Source organism: Harmonia axyridis, chromosome 7 (assembly GCF_914767665.1).
Source record: "Harmonia axyridis chromosome 7, icHarAxyr1.1, whole genome shotgun sequence".
Lineage (NCBI taxonomy): Eukaryota > Metazoa > Arthropoda > Insecta > Coleoptera > Coccinellidae > Harmonia > Harmonia axyridis.
In genome coordinates, this window is record NC_059507.1 from 31,391,266 (window position 1) to 31,416,123 (window position 24,858).

The 24,858-nt window shown below is 32.9% G+C and overlaps 1 protein-coding gene across 2 annotated transcripts in view; it reads left to right on the forward strand.

Moving 5' to 3' along the window:
- Positions 1-471: 471 nt before the first annotated feature.
- The window catches only part of LOC123684325, a 38,998-nt gene continuing 14,611 nt past the window's right edge, over positions 472-24,858 (forward strand). Inside the window, exons 1-15 of one of the 2 annotated variants that reach the window (XM_045623543.1) lie at positions 472-620; positions 685-842; positions 5,788-5,934; positions 6,661-6,896; positions 8,818-9,007; positions 9,740-9,906; positions 10,308-10,440; positions 11,848-11,952; positions 15,175-15,407; positions 17,044-17,107; positions 19,246-19,439; positions 20,946-21,312; positions 21,372-21,552; positions 21,670-21,773; positions 22,003-22,055. In XM_045623543.1, coding sequence (XP_045479499.1) covers positions 607-620; positions 685-842; positions 5,788-5,934; positions 6,661-6,896; positions 8,818-9,007; positions 9,740-9,906; positions 10,308-10,440; positions 11,848-11,952; positions 15,175-15,407; positions 17,044-17,107; positions 19,246-19,439; positions 20,946-21,312; positions 21,372-21,552; positions 21,670-21,773; positions 22,003-22,055 — 2,346 coding nt within the window. In that variant the 5' untranslated portion in view covers positions 472-606. The remainder of the gene's footprint in view (positions 621-684; positions 843-5,787; positions 5,935-6,660; positions 6,897-8,817; positions 9,008-9,739; positions 9,907-10,307; positions 10,441-11,847; positions 11,953-15,174; positions 15,408-17,043; positions 17,108-19,245; positions 19,440-20,945; positions 21,313-21,371; positions 21,553-21,669; positions 21,774-22,002; positions 22,056-24,858) is intronic. The other variant, XM_045623544.1, reaches the window with a different exon arrangement.

The window sequence follows — 24,858 nt, forward strand, 5'->3', positions numbered from 1 at the left end:
ATTTCACTCATAAGGGAATGTTTATTGATCACCCTGTATGACCGTGCCAAGCAGAGATTCAGAATTTTTATAATGAATTGATTCTTTGTGGTTCCGAAAACGGAAAAAAATCATAATGTTCACGTACAGAGTGATCCAATATTCACGAAAGTAGGAAAAGTCTGAAATTTTTCCAGTTCGGATCTGATTTACTCGAATTCAGAAATATTGAAGGAAGGCGATAGGAAAGGGTGACAAAACTTCAAAATTTGAAATTATTCGGTCAATTAGTTAAAGAGTTATCGAACTGTAAAATTTCATTCATAAGATTAACATCACCCTGTATATCCCCAACGAAGCCACTCAGGCGATTGAAACATCTTGATACGGGTCCTCCATGATGACCTTAATTTATGGTATTCGTTTGTCGCATTCTTCCCCGGACACCCTGTATAATCATATTTGCTATCATTGAACTGATGGTACTGTGGTAGATACGACTTGCAACTGTTTTATCGCATTTCAGTTACTTTTTATCTGTGACCACAACATTACAAATTTCATAAACTTAAAATTCTGAAATAACTAGTTGAAATGAGGTAACGCTATCTGGAAACAGTAGAAGCAATGTGTCCAAGACGGTGAGTTGATGAGAGTTTCCGATCAATTTGAAAAGTTAGGTAATAAATTACATTATTTATGAAGGATTTTTAGAAACATCTCCTCGTTTGTGGTTTTGTTGTTAAGTATAACTTCAGTTGTTGGGTTCATTGAAGTATCCTATCAAAATGGTTACATTTCATGTGAAACAAATGAGACGTCTCCAATATACTTCAGAAATATCAATTTAACCCAATATAGAGGTGAGTTATATGAAATGTTTGATTAATCCTAAGGTAATGATGCGGTTTTTAACTTATTCTAAAAAAAGGCAAGAATGCACTGACATTTAAATCATTCAAATTCGTAATTATGTTTGAGATTATGAGATAACTCTCAACGGAAAAGGCTCAACTCACTGATGATGAATCCACAAGTCAATGCTTCGATAACTGATAACTCTCAAAGTATTCATTTTAGATATAGGGTTTGCTTAAGTACTCCCCGACTATGTAAAATCAGTAAAAACAATATGTGGTATGAGATATAGGGATTCATGCAGGGGTGTGTTCAAGAGAGAGGGAATACTGACCGTCACTGCAATATATGTAATGAGATGTGCTATGTTCATGTTCAATCGTAGAGAACTGTTCCAGGAGTATGAAAATAACAACAACACAAGAAAAACAAACCCATATATATATCCGAAATACAAATTGACCCTGACACAAAATAGCCCAACATAATAATAATAATAAGTTATGTATATATATGTGTATAAAAATTTTTAATGCTTTACCAAGGAGATTCCATGAGATGAGAAATTTAAAAGACTTGAAAAAAGAGCTAGCTGATTTCCTGATAATCTGCGAACCATATAACATACAAGAGTTTCATGAAGTGTGCAGACTTCACAAATAGTTGAGAAATTTGATGTTTATTTTCATCTTTATAGAAGTATGTTTCATTGTTATTTCATTATGTGAATTAAATTTTTTGACGTCACTCTTACCGCAGAATTGTAAATTTGCATTAAGAAATAAAGGGATTATTATTATTATTATTTTTATACGTAGAAGTGACTGAAATAATAAAAAATATAGGTTCTTATTTGGAAATCTTGAGTTTGATGAATTTGAGTTGTCCAAGTTCATGATCTTCTGTTAAACACCCTGTACATTTTTGGTCCAAACCGCAAACAGTCTTATACTCTGTATTTGCAGAATGAAAAATGAAAAAGGTTATTTGAAAAAAAAATTTTTGCAGAAATATTCCAAAAAAATGATAGTCCTTGTCCCCAAAATTTTCTTCATAAGAATCTCATTAACTCATGAACCGTTTTATCCAAAGTATAGCATATTGCTGAAATTGTCATCAATAAAGTTATCTAATGATGCAAAAGAAAAAATATTATTATGATATAATAAAGAATAGTTCGAATCAAAATATTTGGAAAAATTTGAAAATGCTGTTTCCTAATAATGTTAACGGTGTTGTCAGTAACGTGAATTTCGAAAATAAAATTTTATCGGAAGCTTCTGAGATCTCGGAAAAATTTAATGAATTCTTTGTAAATAGCATTGAAAGTATTGTGTCACATGGCATAAAAAAAATGATAGCTCATTATATCTTTCGAAAATGGATGAGTACGCCGATTTTTCAGCATTTTCTAAGGTCACAATGAAAGAACTGAAGAGTTATATCAAAAGAATCAAAAATACTTGTGGCCCGGATGATATAACAACAAATATTTCTAAAGACGCATTTGATATTGTAGGAAATCGTTTTCTCGATATAGTTAATGCGTCACTTGAATACGGTGTTTTTCCCGAATCTTGGAAGATCTCTACGGTTATACCTATTGAAAAAGTATCCAGTGCTAGAAACTGCGAGGAATTCAGAGGCATTCATACAATGCCAGTCTATGAAAAAGTTTTAGAATCGATAGTTAAAGATCAATTGATGAAATATTTGAATGAAAATAACATTCTTATAGATAATCAGTCAGGTTTTAGGGCTAAACATTCTTGTGAAAGTACCATTGTTGATGTTTGTGATAGGTGGTTAAAAGGAATAGATAAGGGCAATGTTGTTCTGGCAGCGTTCATTGATTTTAAAAGGGCTTTTGAGACAATTAATAGAGATCTGTTATTAAAAAAATTTAAAAAAATTGGAATAAACCAATTTCACAGAAATCAAGAACCGAAAGTAAGAAAATTTCCATTCATTTATCAACAAAATTGCTCAGACGGTGAATATTAACGTATAGTTAGTACAATTGTTTATTTATGGTAATGCATCATGTAATTGTGGAATTGGTATTCACTGAAAAAGACCTAGAAGAAATATCACTTTCATATAAATGTCACATGATTTGTTCGAAACAAGGAGAAAAAAAAAGATCGTGCAAAAAACGATTTTGAACTTAAAGAAACTGTTTTTGCATGGTTCACGTCATATTTAACTGAAAGGTCACAAAAAGTGAAATTCAAACATAAAGTGTCTTCTGGTAAAAATACTGTTCATGGTGTACCACAGGGAACAACGCTGGGACCGATATTGTTTTTAATTTATTTGAATGATATAACAAAAATTATTAAAAATTGTAAATTGAGTCTATTTGCTGATGATACTATGCTTTACATTGTTGGCAACGATATCGATGTTATGTGTTCGTTACTAAATGAAGATTTTGATTTACTAGATGATTGGCTTAACGATAATCAATTGAAAATTAATATCAATAAATCAAGTTACATGATTTTTGGAAAGGAGTATACATTAAGATCTTTAAATTATGAGAGAGTAATAATCAAAGTTGATAACCAAGTATTACAGAAACTTAACTCAGTCAAGTATCTAGGAATTATACTCGATGAAAATCTGAATTTCAAACTTTATGCCGATCATTTGACAAAAAAAATTTTGAGAAATGTATGTTAATTTTATTATGAAGTTATAACTAGTAATTTTTACTAAATAAAGAAATATTATTATTATTATTAATAATATTCTTGGTATGCCATTTGAAAAAGGGAGGTATGTTTCCGGTAATTCCTAGTTGTAGGGATCTCAAAATATTTTAGGGAGAGAAATCATTGTTTAAAAAAGTTTAAAGGTGTTGAAGCAGAAGATGTTGGTGGCCAATTGTGATCACCTCTTCGAGAAGGAAACTTTTCGTGCAAAATTGCGATTGTTTCGTTGCTTGTGTGGCATGTAGCGCCGTCTCATTGAAAATTAACGTTATCCACATCAATATCTTCCGATTGCCTAATTCCCAAGATCGACGAAGAATCGACAAACCTGAGTTTTCTTCAACACTACAGCTACAGCAACAATATTCTGGATTATTCCTGAGCAACATACACGGTTTCAGTTCTTCAAATCACTAACTTGTTCCAACAGCTCAAATTTTCCCACCAGTTTCACTATTGCCAGCCGAAAAGTTGCTTCACGACGACCCAAAAGTGCTTAAATTTTGCGAACTGTGACTACAACATTTTCTCCATTTTTGTAGTGAATTTCAACAATTTCAATGACGCATTTAAGCCTATAAAATCTTTTAGCAAAATATCTGAAAAAACAAATATTACAGCGACAACAGATCACACTAAGTTATATGTGAAGTTGCATTAAAAACTACTGAATACCTTCTAGGCATGTAGTAAAATAACGATTTCAGGTATGTAAATGAAAAATAACGATTTTAAGCTTCAAACAAAATTTCGTATCGTTCCCGTTTTTAGAACTACAGATAATTCAAGCAAATTATCAACAAAAAAAAATCGAACTGAGTACATATGCAGATAATTAATCATAATAAAATGATCACATTAAAACGTACTGAAAATGTGAAATATCTGGGGATAATTATTGATTGCCATCTTCGTTGGAATGATCATATGAACAACACTGTTAACACGATCAGAACCTTTTTGGGCCACTTCAGATATCTCGCTAAAATCTTACCTCTACACCATCTCAAAATGCTTTATTTTGCTCTTGTTGACTCCCATATAGCATATGGAATTATCGAATGAGGTAGCATCACGAATGGGTACCTAGAAAAATTAAACACACTTCAAAAATATTTCTTGAAAATTTGATTAAAAAAAGATAAAACTTACCCATTAGATAGCCTATACAAAGCGGTTTGTTTTTTACACAAGAATAGGAAACATACTGACTTTCTTTCACATAATTACCCAACAAGGGCAAAATATTCAAATAAGGTAAAAACCCCTTCGGCGAATAAAACAGTGGGTACCAAATGTCTTGCGTTTCTAGGACCAAGATTCATGAATATAATTTCAGACAGTTACCTTTTCAACATCTCTAATTCTGAAACGTATTATAGGAATAAGATTAAGTCTTATTAACTGAGTAACCGGAGACTATTTATACATAATAAATAAATAAAACGGCTGATATTTGATACTTGGGTAGAGTTATGCGGTACTGATGATCCCTAATAAGGGAGAAACCGGTATATCGCTATTCTCCCTTGATGACATGCATTCTCCTTGGGTTTCTTTCGATTATGATTCCTACGTAATGGCGTGGAGACCTTCTCTCTGACAATGGTTATGTTGATGGCAGTTTGCTCATTGCTGATACATTAACCAGATAAATAATTAATATCGTATGATATTATTACTCTATTGGAAATTGTACTTATTTTTCTTTACTTATACATAACTTCTTCAACTAAAGAAAAAGCCAGGATAATTGTATGTCCGCCTACTCATTTTTGTTCCTATCTAACTATTTATATTTCTATTTCTTTAATAGGGTATGTATGTCAGTATATAAGTGTGTATGTGTTTATGTGTGCTTTAGTGTATATGAATTTTATTTGAAATTTTTCATAATTGAGTGTTAAGATTGTCATGTGACACATGAGTAAATAAATGAGATATAACACGGACAGCGAAAGCTTTGTGTTCCTCCTCTTTATTTGTTTGTGTCAGAATATTATGTTTGATTCGTTATTGTGATTATTATATTGTTTTTATATTGTAGATATTTCTGATGCAAATAAATTTTATTATTCATTATTATTATTATTATGTATTATGTTGAAATTCAGTTTCTACATGTAAAGTATGTGTGTAGAAGGATTGTTTCATCAGAAGCTCATATTATATTTTCAAAGAGCTCCTACTTAAGATTTTCTATAAATTCTCAAATATCGCTATTATTCTGCAGAAATTCAACTGAGAAGTCATGACATAACAAATGGTCGGTATGTTTGTGATCTTGGAGATGATGCAAGGTGTGATCCCTGGTGGACTATAGGTGCTTGGAGAAAAAAACATTCCATTGAGGAACCTTTAAAAGACGAACGTTGGGAAGGTAATTTTGTTGGTTCATTATTTCCAATATATTCGACTTGATTTACTAGAATGAGTGAAGTTCATGTTAGATAAAACAGAATTCCATTTTTCCTTACGACCTGTATTCAAAGATTTCAATAAATCTTCCGCTTTTTGAGAAGCCGGTGATTTTTTATAGTCCTCATACAACATTTGTTTTACTGATGAAATATAAGAATTATTTGAAAAAATTACTCATTCCATTGACCTCGATATTACAGGTCTGTTTTCAGGATATTATTTTTCATTAATGCATGATTGTTAAAGGGCTAAGTGCAAAGGTTGTTTGTACTGTATAGGGTGATTGTTTATATTCTACTCAATAGCTATTTCAGTTGATATTGGTCCTACAAAAATATTTAAATGGGCAAATATGAGGTATTTTTTATGGGGATTCAGAATTCAGTAATAGGAAATATAAAAAAGCATTATATATATAAAAATTTCATTCATCAACTGGAACTTGACTATTCTTCTAGACTTAATCATTGAAATTGCCATGACAATCTATGAAAGCGTTCAAATAGTTGAGTTATACTTACCGATTTCGATGAAATGCATAAAACATGCTTGATTGTTCTGTACGGACATTTATCTTGAATTGATTGAAAGCAAATGTAAATGTGTCTTCATTATTATTATTGACTTTCGCACTGAAATGATGTAGAGTTAATCCTGAAACAAATTGAATATGATATGATTTCAGATTTGGAAGTGCATCAATTAGAAAATAAATATTCTAATGGATCTATCAAATATACGAAACTTTGGAGTATGGACACAGAGACTAAGATTTATATTTCCTTGAGTATTTCGCCCCAAACAGAGTTATATTTTTGCAATAAAGATAATGTTCAGGATTCACGATGCCTTTTGATGACAATTTCCAAAGACGTCAAAGTACAAGATTCAGGAATCATCTCTAGTCATCCATCAACCGAGGTATGTGAGATTCTCAATGATCATTAACATAAAAAACATGAATTTTAGAAGCATCAAATGAGCACAGAACAATTCACCGTTAAATGTCTTACTTTTCAATAACATTTGCAACGATTAAGCACACTTCAATTCATGTTACGCTACTGAAATTTGCAAACACTCGGTATTTTGTCAATTCATCGTACGTGATTGGCAGCCGATGAATTGGCTACGGTTGCGCGTATCTTGAGAGAGGAATAGAAGGAATTTTCAATAATTGTTGAGACTTAAGAAAAGATGCGTACGTTGTTTTAGATTTCAGCAATTACTAGCTGAATTTGAGATTTAAAATTTAATTTACCGAAGAGAATTGTGTTGGGACTCTCGCACCTCCTTGGGATTGGAATATTACGAAGAAAAACCTCCCTTGTAATTGAAAAATTACGAGAAGCATCTCGATTGGGATTGAAAAATCACAAGAAGAACCTTACTAGGAGAAACCTGCCTTGGGACTGAAACATTACAAGGAGAAACCTCACTTGGGATGAAACATCAAGTCCAAGAAGATCCCTTAAGAAAGAAAAAAGAAAAGAAAAGAAAAGTTTATTTAGAGTACATATTTAAAATCAATCTGGTTCCTGAAATATTTCCTCGTTGAAATAGAGAATATAGGTACCTGCTTATGAAATTTTATCCGAAGTTAGTTTCTGGCCTTATAACATCAACTTTGCTGAATGGAAATTGGAGAACTGAATTTTCTCCCTTCCCCCCATACCTATATTCGTTCGTTATTTTCATAAGACATTTTTCTTATTTTGAAATGAACTTGATCATGCTATCCTTGTGATGTTCATCATTTGTAACAAAATATAAAGTTATCTTCATTTGATGATCGGTATGATAGCAGAAATATATTCAGGTTTGTTCATGCTCAACTCGACTTGAAGTTATACTTGATCTACACCCTTACACTCACATGTGAGGAAATGTAGCCTGCTGAAAGCAATAAGAAAATTTCGCAATGGGAAGCTCTGACCTGGAAACTGGATTGGGTAGGGTACATAAGGACATTCTATCAATTATACTCAAACCTCTTTACAAAATCAACCATACTCGATACATTTCAGTGCAATAAGCTTGATAAAGTCTGATACATCTGGTAATCTAAGTAATCTGTTAGAGGCACAGGTATTGGAGTATACTGATCAAAACTGAGAAGCTCTTAAGCCCTGGGGAGTTAGCCATCTATTTACAAAGCAGGGCAGGAAGTGTTGTCATACCATAAACTATAAAACAACTGGCCAGAGGCAATTCTACTAGGAGTACCGGGGAATTGTGGTAATGAAGGAAATGAAAAAGTTGTTAAACCAATGGTTGGGCCATCTACAGCCGAAACTGAATACTGTCTGAACGCCGTGAAATAAATTTGATATGTTATAAATATACAGACGTGAAACCATTTTTCATTTATCATGCCAAATTTCATTAAATTCTTCGGATGAGAATTGTTGAAGTTGAGGCCTTCACAAAGTTGTGCAGACAAAGAACGATTGAGACAGACAGAAAGCCAATGTTGTTCAGGATTGTCCAACATGCATTTTGTAGGTGGAATTTAAAAAAAGGGACCTTTGGTAGACTCAGAAAAAATATTCTCAATTTATTCTTCTTTTCCTTTTTTTAATCTTATTTTATTTTATTTTATTTCCTCTATACAATGGGGGCGATTCTATCCCTAAATCCCCTGCCCCCTCCTCGTTGCGCTTATGACCATGGATATCAATTAAAAAATACATTTTGAGATAGAAGAAGAGTTGGATACTGAATACCAGATTTGAACACGATAGGAGTGAAACATTAAGATTTCTCAGATTACGATTCATTCGTTTATATTCTAGTTACAGAATATGGCTTTTTTTATTATTGTTTCTTTATTATTCTTCAGTTGAACGACGTACTCTGGGCAGATGGAAAATGGAGAAATTTTCTATGGAAGATAAATAGAGAGAATGGAAGTATAGAATTTACCGAATATAATAATGTGAAGAATAAAATATTCAAGGTTCCAAATTTCAATCCAATACATTTATTTGGACGTTCTGAGGGGTCCAAAGATTTCGTTAAAATTCATAGCTGTGAGTAGAGTTTTTGGTCAAATTATTAGTTGCATAAATCTGAAAATTGTCTAACTTAACTACAGTGCTATCATGAATCACTCAATCATCGGTACAGATACGTATCCCGAAAAAATAAATAACTTTTATCTGGCAAAGCCGGTAGAAGTAGAAATTTGCATTAATTTTTGTTCTCCTGTACAATATAGGTCTCCAGAAAACTGTAATTAAACAATTATTCATTTTCAATTTCTGAGGAATATTAGTATCGACTAATACCTAAGGTGAGCATGTTTTACAAATAATAATTGTTTCTGATAGCGTATTTTGCACGAATCTACTATATATTCCAGGTTCAAACGAATAAACTGCCACCTAATTCCTGAAAAGTAAAATATTTCTGTTATATCATATTGAGTGAATATCAATTACATCAATAAATAAGGCATTCCCATAAACAATTTTACTTACAAAGTATCGGTATAATGTATTTCACTGTACCTAAACCATTCATAGACATCTCCTTATATCCGGTTCTTAATTTTTGTGATATGGAATGTCTTCAACGGAGACGTTTGTAGCCAATTTTGGAGTCGGCAAAATACTTTACCGATGCCTTTGACCTAGCTACTGGTAAATAAGATCTAGAAATGTCAAGACTCAAACAAATAGCCTATTAACTATTTGTTGCGATCTTGACATTTCTAATTTCTACGTTACTTAGTTGAGTGTAAAAATTTGTTTTTTTTTTAGATTATTTTTTGCAAACGAAAGAAACTGGAATTCACCAAATTGGCCCACCATTTCACATTACAGGCCATTTTATTTGCATCAGCTTGTACGTTTCTATGTGTAAAAATTGTAAGATGATATTCATGATGGATAGTAATATAATTGCTGAAGTTAACTCCTCTGAAAAGGTTAGTTAGATGATATTTCTTTCTTGACACTTTCACTGGGAAATAAGCTCTTTATATGTATAATGAGGAAAGAATGGGAATATAAATTTCATTTTCACAATAAGATGATTTTAAAAAGAGAAATATTATTCTTATTTTTATAGATCTATCCAGGATATTTGAAAGATGTGGGTGCATTGATCAGATGAGTAGAACACTTGGGTTTGTCAGTAGTTAAAAAAATTTTGTACACAACATACCCAGCTCATTTTGGTGTGTTCTATTTCAGCGATAGGATCACTTTTTTTTTAATATTCTGTTTATAGAAGTAACCCTTATGAATGACGATAGAAAATTTACATTTCATTTGTTGATAAAAAATTCACATACGAATGAAGTGAGTGAAACTTAAATGATTTCAGGGTAAATGGAGGAAAATTTTTTTAAAAATATATCATGGGCCAGAAACTTATGAACAACTTTATGTATATACAGTTGTCGAAAACACTACATACTACAAATTTTGGGCGTTGGACCACGTGCAATTGTGTCCAGGTAAGTGAATGATTAGTCTTTCACAACTATAATTTATTCTTCTTATTATGGCATATCGTCAGCAACTGAAAGAAAATGTGATTACCAGACTAACATGAATAAAACAATTCTTTTAATATTTACAAAACTAATTTTTCATTGTATACCTACTTACTGGAGAATTAATTATGATTCATTAAAATTCAAATAGTGAAGAAATTTTTTTTCTGCTCTACTGATAAAGCAGAAAAAAAAACGTGTCGAAAACAATCAACACCAATAGCAAACTTAGCAAATTCTGTGTATTTTCAAGGTGGATATATTAGACATCTCCGATTCGCCATTCGTGACGTCATGCCATTGTTGAAATCAATATATTTCTTTATTGAAGAACTATATGACTTTATTTCCGGTGAAAACCTAATAACTATTAATGAATGAATGAATTGTACCGGGGTTTTCACCATAATTTGACCCCCCCTTCAACTTTGTTACTAAAAGAGGTACAAAAAAATGTTTTTTACAAAAGTATCACGAAATCGACTAGTGTTTTTTAAAATAATTTCACAAAACGAAATATATACAGAATGGGCAACATATTGATTGCAACTTTATTTCTTCAAATGGAACACCCTGTATATTTTTCTATATTTGACTAGCTTTTTTTCCCCCTGACTTCAAATATATAACATATGTTTGGTCTATCTCTCTTATTCTGAGTACCACAGAATTTCAAATTTTAAGAATCACCTAGCATGCTCAGTAATCAGTTTTCAAGTGGCTGCGTTAACTCAAAATGCCCTTTTTTGAGTTATCATGCTGGCAACGATAAGACTTACGTTTTTCACTAGAAATTGGAATTCGATGATTTGGATGCAACTCCATATATTCTCTCCTTGTATCTTTTTTATTATTTCAAATTTTTTCGCTTCTGTATAGTGCATATTCGATGAATATTTTCATTCAATGACAAAGGTATGTCATATATCGTTGCCAACGAGATAACTGAAAAAAGAGCATTTTGAATTATCGCAACCTTCCACTTGAAAACTGATTACCTACTAAGCTTGCCAGGTGGTTCTTAAAATTTGAAATTCTGTGGTACTCGGAATAAGAGAGAAAGGCCAAACATATGTTATATATTTGAAATCAGGGAAAAAATAGCTTGTCGAATATAGAAAAATATACGGGGTGTTTCATTTGAAAAAATGAATTTGCAATGAAGATGTTGCCCACTCTGTATATATTTCATTTTTTAAAATCATTTAAAAAAACACTAGTCGATTCCGTAAAACTTTCGTAGAAAAAATTTTTTTGTACCTCTTTCAGTAACAAAGTTAAAGAGGGGTCAAATTATGGTGAAAAACCCGGTACATGCTTATGAAGTTGAATCTAAGAATGTAAGTACTTCACTATTTTCATTTTCAGATTCATCAAGAAGATCCATGAAGTTAAAAGGTCAATATTCATGCGAACATGTTACAAATGCTGGAACTCCTCCTGAGATCAATGTGTATTTCCATCATATTCTTTGTGAGTATACGATCTGATTGAATATAAAAAAAATCGAGAAAAGCACTGACTTTGGCATCAGGAGCTTTTTAGCAGTCATTCATCCGAAAGCCTAAGGAACACTAAAAAATTAGCGGGTTGTGAATTATTTAACTAGTCAACAATATTTTTCATCATTTCAATCAATTCTACGTTTAAAAAAAGAGGAGGTTACTAAAACAAATCCTATACCTATCGAGAAATAACTTGGAATAACGAAAAACCGCAATTTCAACTGGGAGGAGTAGTCTGTGACTGCCAGAAGATACAGAAAGAAACTAAAATTCGATGTAAAGATAACTGAATTTGACATTTCATCGATGAGTTTTCATTATATTAATTTGGAAAGCTCTACTGGTCTATCGATTCTCAACAATCCTAACAAATAATCAATTACAATTCATGAAATGTCAATATAGTCATCGAAACATCGAATTTTAGTTTTTTTCTGTGTTTTCCGTTAGTCACCGGCTACTCCTCTCAGTTAGAAATTGTGGTTTTTCCTTATTTTCAGTCCTTCCTTGATAACTCTTAAAGTTTTCGTTTTGGATAAAGGGGTTAGCTTAAGTTTCCCCCTTCTTTTTTAACTTTAAAGATTAAAAAATAGGGGTTTTCAATTGTAAAATCTTGAGTTTTGAGAAATTTGAGTTGTTCAAGTGAATGATCTTCCCATAAAAACCCTGTACATTTTTGGTTCAAAGCGCAAACAGTCTCATTAATACTACTTTCTGGTAGTATTCCTAAGAAATTCTTAGAAATATGTCCTAAGCATATTTCTAAATCTGCCATTAAATGAGCTATCTGAAGATGCAATAATATGTAGGGGGGAAAGATCATTGTCTCACACCCCAGCATGCAAATTTTCAGCACTAAATTATGATTAATTTTTCATAAACGTCTGATAGGCCAACTCGCTGAATCACCTTGTAAAAACATACATTAAAATTATTTTTAACACTGACCATTACAAGTAGGGGAAATGCGGACAAAGTGACATACTGTTTTGTTTTTCAATCATATATTTTCAGTTATTGCAATAATACTCCCATTTTGGTGCTAAATACTAACTTTGGTTAATTTTTTTAAGTATTATAAGCTGAAAATTGAATTAAACTACAAAAATAAAAGATATAAGAGATTATTTTGACTTCTAACAAAATCCATTTTGACCGTATACTAAGGACAAAATAACATACTAGTAACAGATATAATGACATACATAATATTTGAATGCAAAGTTCGAAAATATGAAGGTTTTGGTTCTCGAGACAGTAGCATACGATGTATAAGCCCAGTGAAAACACTGCATGCAACGCAACCACTGCTCACCAGGTATGAAACGAAAAAAAACGTCATTGCAATAAATGGTTCAGTGTCGAATTCTTCATAGTCAACAACTTTTTTATTTTTCAACGGCCTTGTTTTTTTACCACAGGTTTTTTTTTTCATTGAATATCGTTTAAGTAGTTTCTTGTTTCTTCTTCTTGGGTGGAATGGTCGCCGCAGATTTAGCCTTGGTTTTGTCAAAATAAGGCGTTAACGTGCATTTGCGAGCTTCTTACTTTCTTATGCCTTGTCACTGAGGAAGTGATGAAAGAATTTCATTAGGAAAGGATATCGTATTTTTTACATGATACATACCAGAATTTTACGTTATATCACGTATGGTACGTGCAAAATGAGTTCAAAACAACATGAAAATGAGTTCCACCTGGAAATCAAACAACCAAATTACATGTTATTTCTAAAAATATATTTTTTTGACATGTATCGGACAAAATGACATATACTATATCGTTTTGTCCAGCAGGATAGTATATATCATTTTGTCCGATACATAATTTTTATGATATTGAAGCATAATTTCAAAACAAAACTAATATCCATCTTAAAACTTATACATATTATTACGTCATAACATTAACAACCAGAATACATTAAAAAAAACAACGAATATATTGATGACACTCTACAGAAGCAATTCAGACCCCAAGTGAACAAAAAAAATTCAACCGACGGCGACGTAAACACATTTTTCTACATTCATGCAAAAAGCAAAACTTTATTGAACTATATTTAGTGGAAAAAGAAGTTCTTTATTGCACTCGTGCAATAATAGTATATTTTAAAACAAGTTGCAGAATGGGTTCCTATTCCAACACGAATGCGAAATTCGAAAACGAGCGACGAAGGAGCGAGTTTTGGAACGCATGAGTGTTGGAATTGCCTTCTGCAACGAGTATTAGACGATATTTTCTCTATTTCAGTCAAGTTTTGCAAAATATTGTCGAAATTCAATGAAAAATTCAGATTATATATCTTAGTGACTTTTGTATTGTATCTTGGCAGTTGGTGTGACTGTTACGAAAATTGACAGATTACGGAATTTGAATATGAATCGTATGTTTCGAATTAAGACATAATTTACAATTACACATTAAATTCGTGAATTATGTCTGGCGAAATCGATTGAACATTACCAGAATTATGAGAATTTGCGAATATGTAGCAAATCATTTCTCTATATCCCCAAATTATATTATATTGACAATTATTGACGTTTGTTGAAATTTGATAGGATTGGAAGTCAGCATAGACAACCACAAAACGAAAAATATATATCTGAAAACGATGCTGTAATGAGTTCATTACAGCACTGTTTTTTAGAACTGTAATGAACTCATTACGATACAGAAATAGAGAAAATATTTTTTGCACTCATCTGTCATTCTTCTTCAACGTGCTGTCACCAATTGTTCATTCACTTCAACATTGAGGGTAAAAATAAAGTTTGAGTTAAATTGTTCGTAACGTATTAGTTCCTGTTTCAATGCAAATCGATATTAATAATAAAGTATTCAAGTTGCGCTTTTCATTTTCCTACACCTAGTGCCGCACCTCAATAAATCATTTTTGCTTTTTGCATGAACGTAAAAAAAAATGTTGTATGCAACTCGTGTAATAAACATTCACGTTTTGCACTTGTTGCTTAAATTACTATTGTAGCTATTGCACCAGAGAAAAAGACAGTAAATTGTCAATTTCTTCGCAGGATTGCCATCATCACTAGCAAAAAATGAATCACTGTGACACCCCAAGCACCACTTTTGAAAAAATTCAAAAGTTCATTTTGTCCGCATATGTCGTTTTGTCCGCATTTCTTCTAATAATTTTTCAATTTCAAATTTTTCAATTTATTTTCAGCTCCGTTCGAAATCGTCCAGTCCTTTGGCGAGATATTCACAATGTTGACCATTATTGACTCTAATGGTATATTTGTCCTGCATAATTATGATCCTTCTGCAAATATTACTCTCAGACCAATAAACAGCATTTGTTTTAAAAAAATGTATTCGATATGCAAAAAAATTTCCGATGTTTCCTGTGAAGTCAGCCTTAACTTGAACAATTTCTGTGAAACTTATATATATTTGGAGGTGAGAAACCAATTTTTTAACAGCTTCGTCATTCATGGAACAGTTTCATCACAAAAGAAGATAGTTCAGAGCTGATAATTGTATCTTTTCTCTTGGAACAATTTTCCATAATGTTGCCATAATTTTTCTCAATCCTGTTTACTATTTCCATTAAAATCGTTACCGAAAGATTTGAAATGCAAATTTCCTCAATACCGACAGTTTTGTGGTAACTTCTTGCAGGAAATTAGGTGAAAATTATGTTGTTTCATCATTCATTATATCACAATACCTATGAATTCGAATGTATAATAATTTTGAATAAATAAATAGTGAAAATCATTTGAAAAAATAAGATTTTATATCAAAGATAAAAAAGAGAAAAACAAAGTTCAAATCGAAGGTATTCCATCGATGCATTTGTATTATCAAATTTGATATTAAAAAGCTTGTCGCGAGATTTGATTGTGAAAAAGGAAACCGCACATTTTATATGGGAAATGGCTTTCCGTGAATTTGGCTGAATTTTTGATATGTTGTAGTTCTTGATAAACTGATCAGAAGTGGTTTTGCCACAAAGCTCAAAAATGGACAGTTTTCGAGATATGGAGCTTTGAAAAAGGATTTTTTGCAATTTTCAGGGTTTTTGCTCATCAATCGGGGAGCTCTCATTTCTGGTTGGGATGGAATTTGGATGTTCGGCGCTCAGAACCCGACTGAGAAATGATCTTCCTTGGTTATTTTAGGTACTGCCATCGATAATTTTTTATACACTGCTCCACATTGGCTATGAAATGAGATACAAAATCCAAGATCTTCCATACATCTTTTCTTGCCACAAGATGACGCCAGAATAATTCACATGAACGAGAAACGACATATTGTGAGATTTTTTTAAGAGAGACCATAATAACTGAATCCTCATATATCTGATGTCCAATAATATCAAATATGTTAGCCAAAATGTTCATAACCAGGCATCGCGAGCTGTAATGGGGGAAAATGGGAAAATCATAATCATATATCCTCAGGGACCACAATTGTGATCACTATTGATGTCATTTACATATGATATATTTGTTTCACACAAATCTCGATAATCTGACAATGGGGTGCCAAGACATTTTCCTCAGAATGTCTCGAAATTGATGATAGCATCTCACAGACAAACGAATCCGTAAAAATGTCTGAAGTTTTGATACAATATAGTACTATCCGGGTAGAATATAGAAGTCCAAGTGTTGGAAGCTAACTATGAATGGAACTTCCGATATTAACCCACGAATTCTTGAAAATACAATTTTTTTTATTAACTTTTTGAACTTCACACATACGATTGAATACTATCTAAGTCAAGATCGAGAGTACCCCTTCATATAACTGCCTTTCGATCATTTAGGATATGTAGCAACCAGATACAACAGTTAGAGTATGACGAAAGTCCAGTCAAATTCACGTTAGAGTTTTTCATATCGTAAGACGTTTTCTCATTAATTTCGAATATGATATCAAATAAAACCTAGGATATATTTGATCATTGGGTGTAAAAGCCAGTGTTATTATCGTTGAAACTAATCTACTATGTCATACAAAAAATGAAAATTTTTTGTCCCAACTAATCCACTCTCAAGGGAAAAATTTATTGATATGTTTTTAGAAGAATGGAAAGGCTATCAATTTAATCAAGTATTCACTAGGAAAAGAGGATTTGAGGTACAATGGTAGGTATTTTTGTATATTCAAGTTCATTTGTAGTTTTGAAGCGAATAAACTTATTATTATTATTATTATATCGTGGTGAAATACAATTCTGTTCATCCATCAAGTCGTGAACACGATGACAATTGAATGAAAAACGATGAAAAAGCCTGAAAATGTTAGCATTCAAATGAATTCAGATCTAGAAGTCCATGATTAAGTTCGCTTAAAGGCAAGGATTTATACAAATACATAGGCGTACAACTTTGCTTCCGCCGTTTTTTTTTCCGAAATTCGAGGCTTTATTATAAAAAACTGGTTATACATTCATGGATCAAAGTATTGTCCATCGCTGGCCACTATCTTCTCCCATCTTTCGGGCAGCGTACGAATCCGGCGTTGAAAAAACTGGTCGTCTTTTGAAGCAATCCACTGAACGATCCAATTTTTTACTTCTTCTTAAGACTCGAAGTGCTGGTCAGCCAGGCCGTGTGCCATTGACCGAAAAAAGTGATAGTCCGAAGGAGCAACGTCAGGAGAATACAGCGGGTGGAGTAACTCTTCCCATTTTAACGTTTCCAAGTATGTCTTGACTACTTTCGCAACATGGGGTCGGCATTGTCATGCTGTAAAATCACTTTATCATGTCTTCCGTTGTATTGTGGCCGTTTGTCATTCAGTGCTCGGCTCAAACGCATTAATTGCCTTCGATAACGAACGCCTGTGATTCAAAATACACTACGCCCAGCTGGTCCCTCTTACCATGACCTTGGCCATGAACCGTGAATATTCTGTTTGGCCGTCGATGTGGAAGAATATCCCTATGATTTTCTGCGCATGGGCTTATTGTAATGAACCCATTCGTCTCCAGTCACGCCGTTCAACATCTCTAGGCTTCAACTCGTGCGTCACCCAATTTCCTTATTTCTGAATAATTCCGATGACTTATAGGCGTTTTAAATGGCTCGTTGCGTAACTACCAATGATCTTGCCAATTCTTGTTGCGTTTGACACGAGTCTTGATCAAGTAATGCCTCAAATTCTGCATCTTCGAAAACCTTTTCTCTTTCTGTTCTTTTACGTCAAAATCACCGTTCTTGAAGCGTTGAAACCACTCTCGGCACGTTCTTTCACTAGTAGCGGCCTCACCATTGGTATTTGAGAGCATAGCCGGAGAATTCTTCATATTAAAGCAGAAAATTAAAACCCTCCGCAAATATCGAGAATTTTGCTCGTAATCTGACATGTTTAATCCAGAAAAACTTATGATGCAGATACAAATCGACTAATATTTCGATGTTCACAAATACCTAAGCTTATTGTATGACATCTTGACATCTACGATCCATTTATTTAGATACCACTCACCGCTACAACCATCTATTGCAAAACTGAGGAAGCAAAGTTGTACACCTAATAAATACTAAGAATTTGTATTTTATTGAATTTGAAATGAAATACATCAGACTAGATGAAACTAACGATCGGTGATTATCATAAAATGTATTGCAATACTCATCAAAAGATTGATCAAAAGTGGCCAAAAAATCAATTTAAAATATTTTTTCTCCGATTGACAGCAAATATTAATTTTGTAGACACAGATCAATCAGCAAAGTATTATTTTCCAGCCTAAGCAGCAGAGCAAGTACTGTATTGCCTAGGCAGCAAAAAAATTATCTTCAATGGAAATGAAACATAACATGAGATGTAAAACTTCATATAACTATAGCAACCAATCATTCCAACAATTGCAATTTTTATCAAATTTTGTTTTAATTTATCAGTACAGAAATAATGAATAGATTGTGAGAATTGTAATTATTAGCAAATAAAATATCTTACATATATTTTTATAAATAATCGGAGAAATTATATTATATGTTCAACTCGGCCTCAAAGTATATTGACTACCTTAGCTGAATTCCTAGTCTCGTTATTCTCGGCCATAACTATCAGCCGCGGCAGGCAATCTACTACTTTGTTGCCTAGTAAAACAAATAACTATTTCCTAATAGTATCAAACTTTTCAAGTTGCTGAGTATCTATAGGTATATACATAAGTCAATAATTTAGATACATCTTGAATTATGGTATCTGGCCTAAATTTTGAAAATGATACCTCTGAAAAGAGATAACTAAAGAAATGAATATTTTTCAGTGTCCAGTGCTCCTCATCCTTTGAATTTCAGGGATTATTACCATAATAATTCTTTTCAAATTCAATGGACACATCCCTCCATAAATTCTAGATATTTGACAGATTTCGAAATAAAAATTATTTCGAGGAGTCGGAAAGTATTTCAATTGAAGAAGCCCATCGAAAAATTGAAGAGGACTTACAATATTGTAGTTGTGAGTATTCGAAGGAAATACCAATAATATGTTATCTATGTCTACTTCATTTTGAAGCTATTTGAGTACTAAATTTTATTCATTTGCATTACGTAATGAAACACATTACACAACTCAAATTTTAATACTTAACGCATTTCTTGGATAATATTTCAGAGAACCAACAACCAATAAGCGGCAATGCTTCTTTGGAAATCATTTTGATTCACTCACTTCGAGCAAATTAATCAAATACCAGCCGAAAATTTCACTTAAAAGGCATTGTTCACTAACTTGATTGTCAATGTAATAAAACATATTTCGATGATCCCAAGACATGTCTCAATAACATCAACAAGCAACCGTTTAGTTTCACAAAATTCAATCACAACGTTGTGTCCATTTTTTTCATTATAAGCAGTCGTAAATAAAACGTTGTAGTACCTATACCATGTGTGATATATTCGTCTGCATTTTACAGAGTGGCCACTTTTTTAATGGGATTGTATTGGTAACCATAAGAATAAGAAGGTCGGTCAAATGGAGAAAAAGTTGCATTCATAGAAGCATTGTTAAGCAGATCGAACAAATTGAGATTATCAGGGCCGTTTATTGAGATATCATAAAAAAAGTAAATTCTGTCATTTTGATTTTTCTTTTTTTCCCACTTTATTTCAAATATTATCGAAAAATGTTACAGGAATTTTTTATTCGACAGTAAATTATCCTCAATTTGACATAACCAGATTTCGTATCCAACGTTTCGTACTCTCTGGACCACCCTCAACCTCATTTTTTTCAATACAGACCTGCATATTTTGTGACAATTTTCTAAATAACTTTTAACGCCAAATTCAACGATATATCATACAATGTCATTCAAAGTTGATTTCCAGGTGATTTTGACCCTTATCCAAATTTCTTTGGGTCGGATCTGTATTACATGTACCTTCAGTTCAATTAACAACAAACAATACATTTCGATAAGAAAATCAACTCACTCATCCGAGAAAAAAAATCGAGAACTGTGGCCAGTGAGTGCAATTTATCGAAAACTGCTGTTAATGAAATAGTCAAGAGACCCGAATACAATGATTTTAAATTTGAATACCAAGCCTTGCAAAACTTATATCGTAATGATATCAAAATAAAGTTCGATTCTGTAATTTGTTTCAACGGAACAAATGACAAATCCAACAATAATGATTCGTCGCTAGAAGATTGAGAATGTATTGAAAGGTATTCAAGAAGACGAAATAAGCAAATGTTTGAGTAGTATGGGTTCCAGAACCGTAAAGTACAATTTACAAAATGGTGAACATTTCGAACACTTACTCCATTAATTTTTATTTACTTTCGAATAATCATTTGATTTTTCCACCCTGTATATATTCGTTTACACCTTGCATTGTATAATAACCTACTCATATACTATAGTAATGAATAAAGATGCCTTCATCCCACTATTGAATAACTGTTATTTATAGCAGTATATTATTATCAATAGAAACATTTCATTATTTCTAGGATAATATGACATACGAATCCTGCTCTGAATACTTCATCCAAGTCATTCCAATCAATGAATTTGGACCTGGTTTCGCAGCAACTATACTTGAAGTTTTTCCACCGTTTTTACCATCTATCGCTATTAAGAGAGAAGAATTTGAAGAAAAAGTCGTTTATACGATTGAGCCATTCTTCCACTTATGTGGAGAAAAAATGAATTTCAGCCATAATGTTTTCATTTTGTTTCCTGACTACGATATTAACAAGCGACAATCGGAAGAAATTGTAGCCTTAGAGAAAAAATTAGGGAAAAAATTCCCAAAACTCTATCGTGTATTGCAAGAAATGCCCATAAACCAATCGGTTGTGAATTTTCACCACTCAGGTAATGTGTTGATTTTAAGGAATAACGGAAATATCCAACTAAAAACCTTGAATTTTCAGTTTATGTCGACAATAACGGGCAACTTCTATTCCTAGAGGTAATAACTTATGGATCAATGCTGAAATATTATGAACATAATAGCTATGCTCAAAATATTAAACATCAGGAATCAGGAATAGAAATAGCCTTGTTGGATATACCATTTTATATGGGGATATTATCAGCAGCAGCAGGAGCAATGTGAGTTGATGAACGAGAAACATCTTTATATTACCTAACTTTAATCTAGGTATAGACAAATTGAACTTTGATATCAATGAACAGCATCTGATTCTAATGCATCATAAACATTATTAGGTGCTGTTGGTGGTGTTGTAGCATCATCAAAACATCCATGAGAAGAAGGACCAAAACAAAACTAGTAAGAAGACAACCAACTATCGATCATATTTATTTTGAAGGTGAGTTCAAGTGGTGTATTTCTAAACTTGTTTACATTGTTGCTCTTGGAGGACAGAAAAATGAGTGCAATGATATCTTTTGAATTCGACCAGAATTTCATCACGTAAGATCAAACTTCGGAATGGCTCCTTCCAACTAAGCTGAAACAAAAAAAAAAAATTTCTCGTTGAAAGATTCTGTATCAGAATGAAAAGATTGCAATTGGCTGAAATTTATTCTTGATTTCAGATGACGAGATCAAACTAATGGATGGACCGTTAATAGAAATGAGGACATTCAAGGTAACAAAACTATTTGAATCGACTGAAACATTCGTGAAGAACCAACATAAATATAAAAAAATTGACAACTTTGTGTCTATTCCTTCACAAAAATATATCTTTATGATATATTAGGGTTATTTTATAGTGGCAATATAATACCAATTCTAAAAATGACAAAATTAATAACCAACCAAAAGATAGTTCAGAATAACTAAAACTGTACAAATTGAGTAAACGGTTAACAAATTGAATTGCTAAATTAACAGTACCAGAAAATTAACTGAACCAACACCTAAACGCAGAAAAGTCAGAACAATTTGCAATCACTTCGAAGTTTTATTTCTTTCAAATTGATTTCTATTGATTAATTTTTGGAATTTTCGTGTTTCAAAAAGTGTAGAATCCGCAGGTACCCCAAATTTGCTTTATTATTTCCCTTTTTTTTGCCAACTATCTCAATAATTATAAAAAACCCATAAAATGAGTAGTAAAATAAAAAATTGGAATCAATATGGGACCAATCAACAAAAGAACTCTATCAGAGTAGAATAGAATAGAGATCAAATATAAACACATGCAGAAAATGACTTCAATACCAGCTGGGAAAGAGTAAAAACAAACATAAACGAAGCTGTCATGGAAGCCCTGGGAGCAAATGAATAAGAAATGCAAGAAAAAAAATAAGACCCTACCCTATTTCACCTCCAGAGGCCCCCTCAGAATAGTTTAGATTTAAGGGTGCTCCATTGCACTACGTCTAATGGTCAATTATGCCACCCATCAGAGCTATTGAAGCCATTACGTGATTTACAGTTCGCCTTGCAGTTTTAATTAACTCCAGTATCTGGGATGACATCAAGAAGGCTACTTACTTTCCCTCTTCTACCAGTTTCTTGTCCAAAGCATATTTTGCGTTGGCTAGCGATGTCGAGGCATTCCGTCACCAAGTGATCCGGAGTTTCTTCATCCTCCCCAAATAATCTGCATTCGTCGTTTTCTGCTAGACCCATTCTCATGAGGCGCTTCCTGAGGCAAAAATGCTCTGTAAGGAATCCAATGAGGAGATGTAGCATATTCTTGCTAAGAATCAGATACTTCCAGGACGATTTCGCCATAGTATTTCTTCTTCGGATTTTCTTTCTTCTAAAAGTCTTTCTTGTGGATACATTTGCCTATACCACAGAAAGATTGGCCAATGAAAGGAGTTTGTGCTTTTCTGATAAATGTGTTATCCTCTTCATATCCTGAGGACCCCTTAAACACATAAACAATATAAAAGTACACATAAAAACAACAGCTTTAGTGAGGCACATTAAAAAAACATACTGAAAAAGTTTTTCCAGATGAATAGAATCTGACTTTTACTACATCTTACAGAAACAAGTATCAGAGAATTGAACGTGTGAGAAAGTATAATTACCAGGGAACAGTTGTCAACGAAAATAACGATAGCTCTGAAGAAATCAAGATCAAAGTAAAAAAAGCTAGAGCCACACTTACTGAAATGAAGAAGATTATCTGTGGACGAGATCTAAGCCTTAAACTTAAAATTCACCTTGTAAAATGTTAGATGCTATCAATTCTTTCCTACGCAATGGAAGCGTGGACAGAGGGATAGATGCATTTGAGATGTGCATGTACCGTAGGATACTATGAGTATCGTGGACAGAGAGAGTGACGAATGTGGAGATCTTGCGGAGAATGCAGAAATAATTGGTCTTGAGTACTGACTATTAAAAAGCGCAAACTGCAATACCTGGGACATATTATGAGGGGAGATAGATACCAGATGCTGCAGCTCATTGTCCAGGAAAAGATAATGGGCAAAAAATCAATAGGAAGAAGAAGAAACTCATAGTTGAAGAACTTGATGATTTGAAGCTTTATTTGAGAATATGTCGAACTGCTGATGTTTTGCGTCTTCAGTCTAGTCTGGAGTTTGTCCATGGATGGTGCTTGCAGAATGGAATTATTTTGAATTTGAAAAAGTGCTTTAAAGTTACTTACACGAGAAAAATGCAATCGCTCACTTTTAATTATCATATTGGAGAACACCTGATTGCTGCTGGAAGCCGCTTTCGTGACCTGGGAGTCCTATTTGACAGCGATTTGAGTTTTGTCCCACACATTGAAGAGATGTGTGCCTCTTCTTGTAGGTCATTGGGATTCCTCTTCAGAAGCTTTAGGGAGTTTGATGATTTGTCTGCTCTTAGAAGCGTTCACTTCTCGCTTGTTGTTAGTAAGTTGGAATATGCTAATTTGATATGGTTTCCAATATATGCAACTCATCTCACTCCGGTTGAGCGAATCCAGAGGAAATTTCTTAAGTATATCATGTTCAGGAGGACGGGGAGGTATCCTGAGCGTGGTGCTGATCTTTCGGGTATCATGGAGGAAATGGGAATTTCAACTTTCCTTACACGTTAGACCATACAGAGCGCAAGATTCGCACAAAAGCTCCTTAGCGGAAGAATAGACTGCCCTTTTCTGCTTTCCCGAGTCAACATCCTAGTGCCGAGAGTGGTAACCAGACATCCGCTGGCGTTTGGCCTGCCTACCCCTCGGACCAACATACTTCGACGAGCCCCTGTGTATCGGTTTTGTGAAAGTGCAAATAAACTGAGTTTTGATGTGTTTTTATAGTTATAGTATTGTAGTTAATTTTTATATTTGTAGAAAATTTTGAGTTTTGATTTCTGGGATGTCTTTTCTTATTTATGAAATACTTATTTATTTGTACCCTCCAATTGGGAACTCTCCTGTTGGGTATAATAAAGATTTATTATTATTATCAGGTGTGTGAATAAGTCTTTCCCGGTTT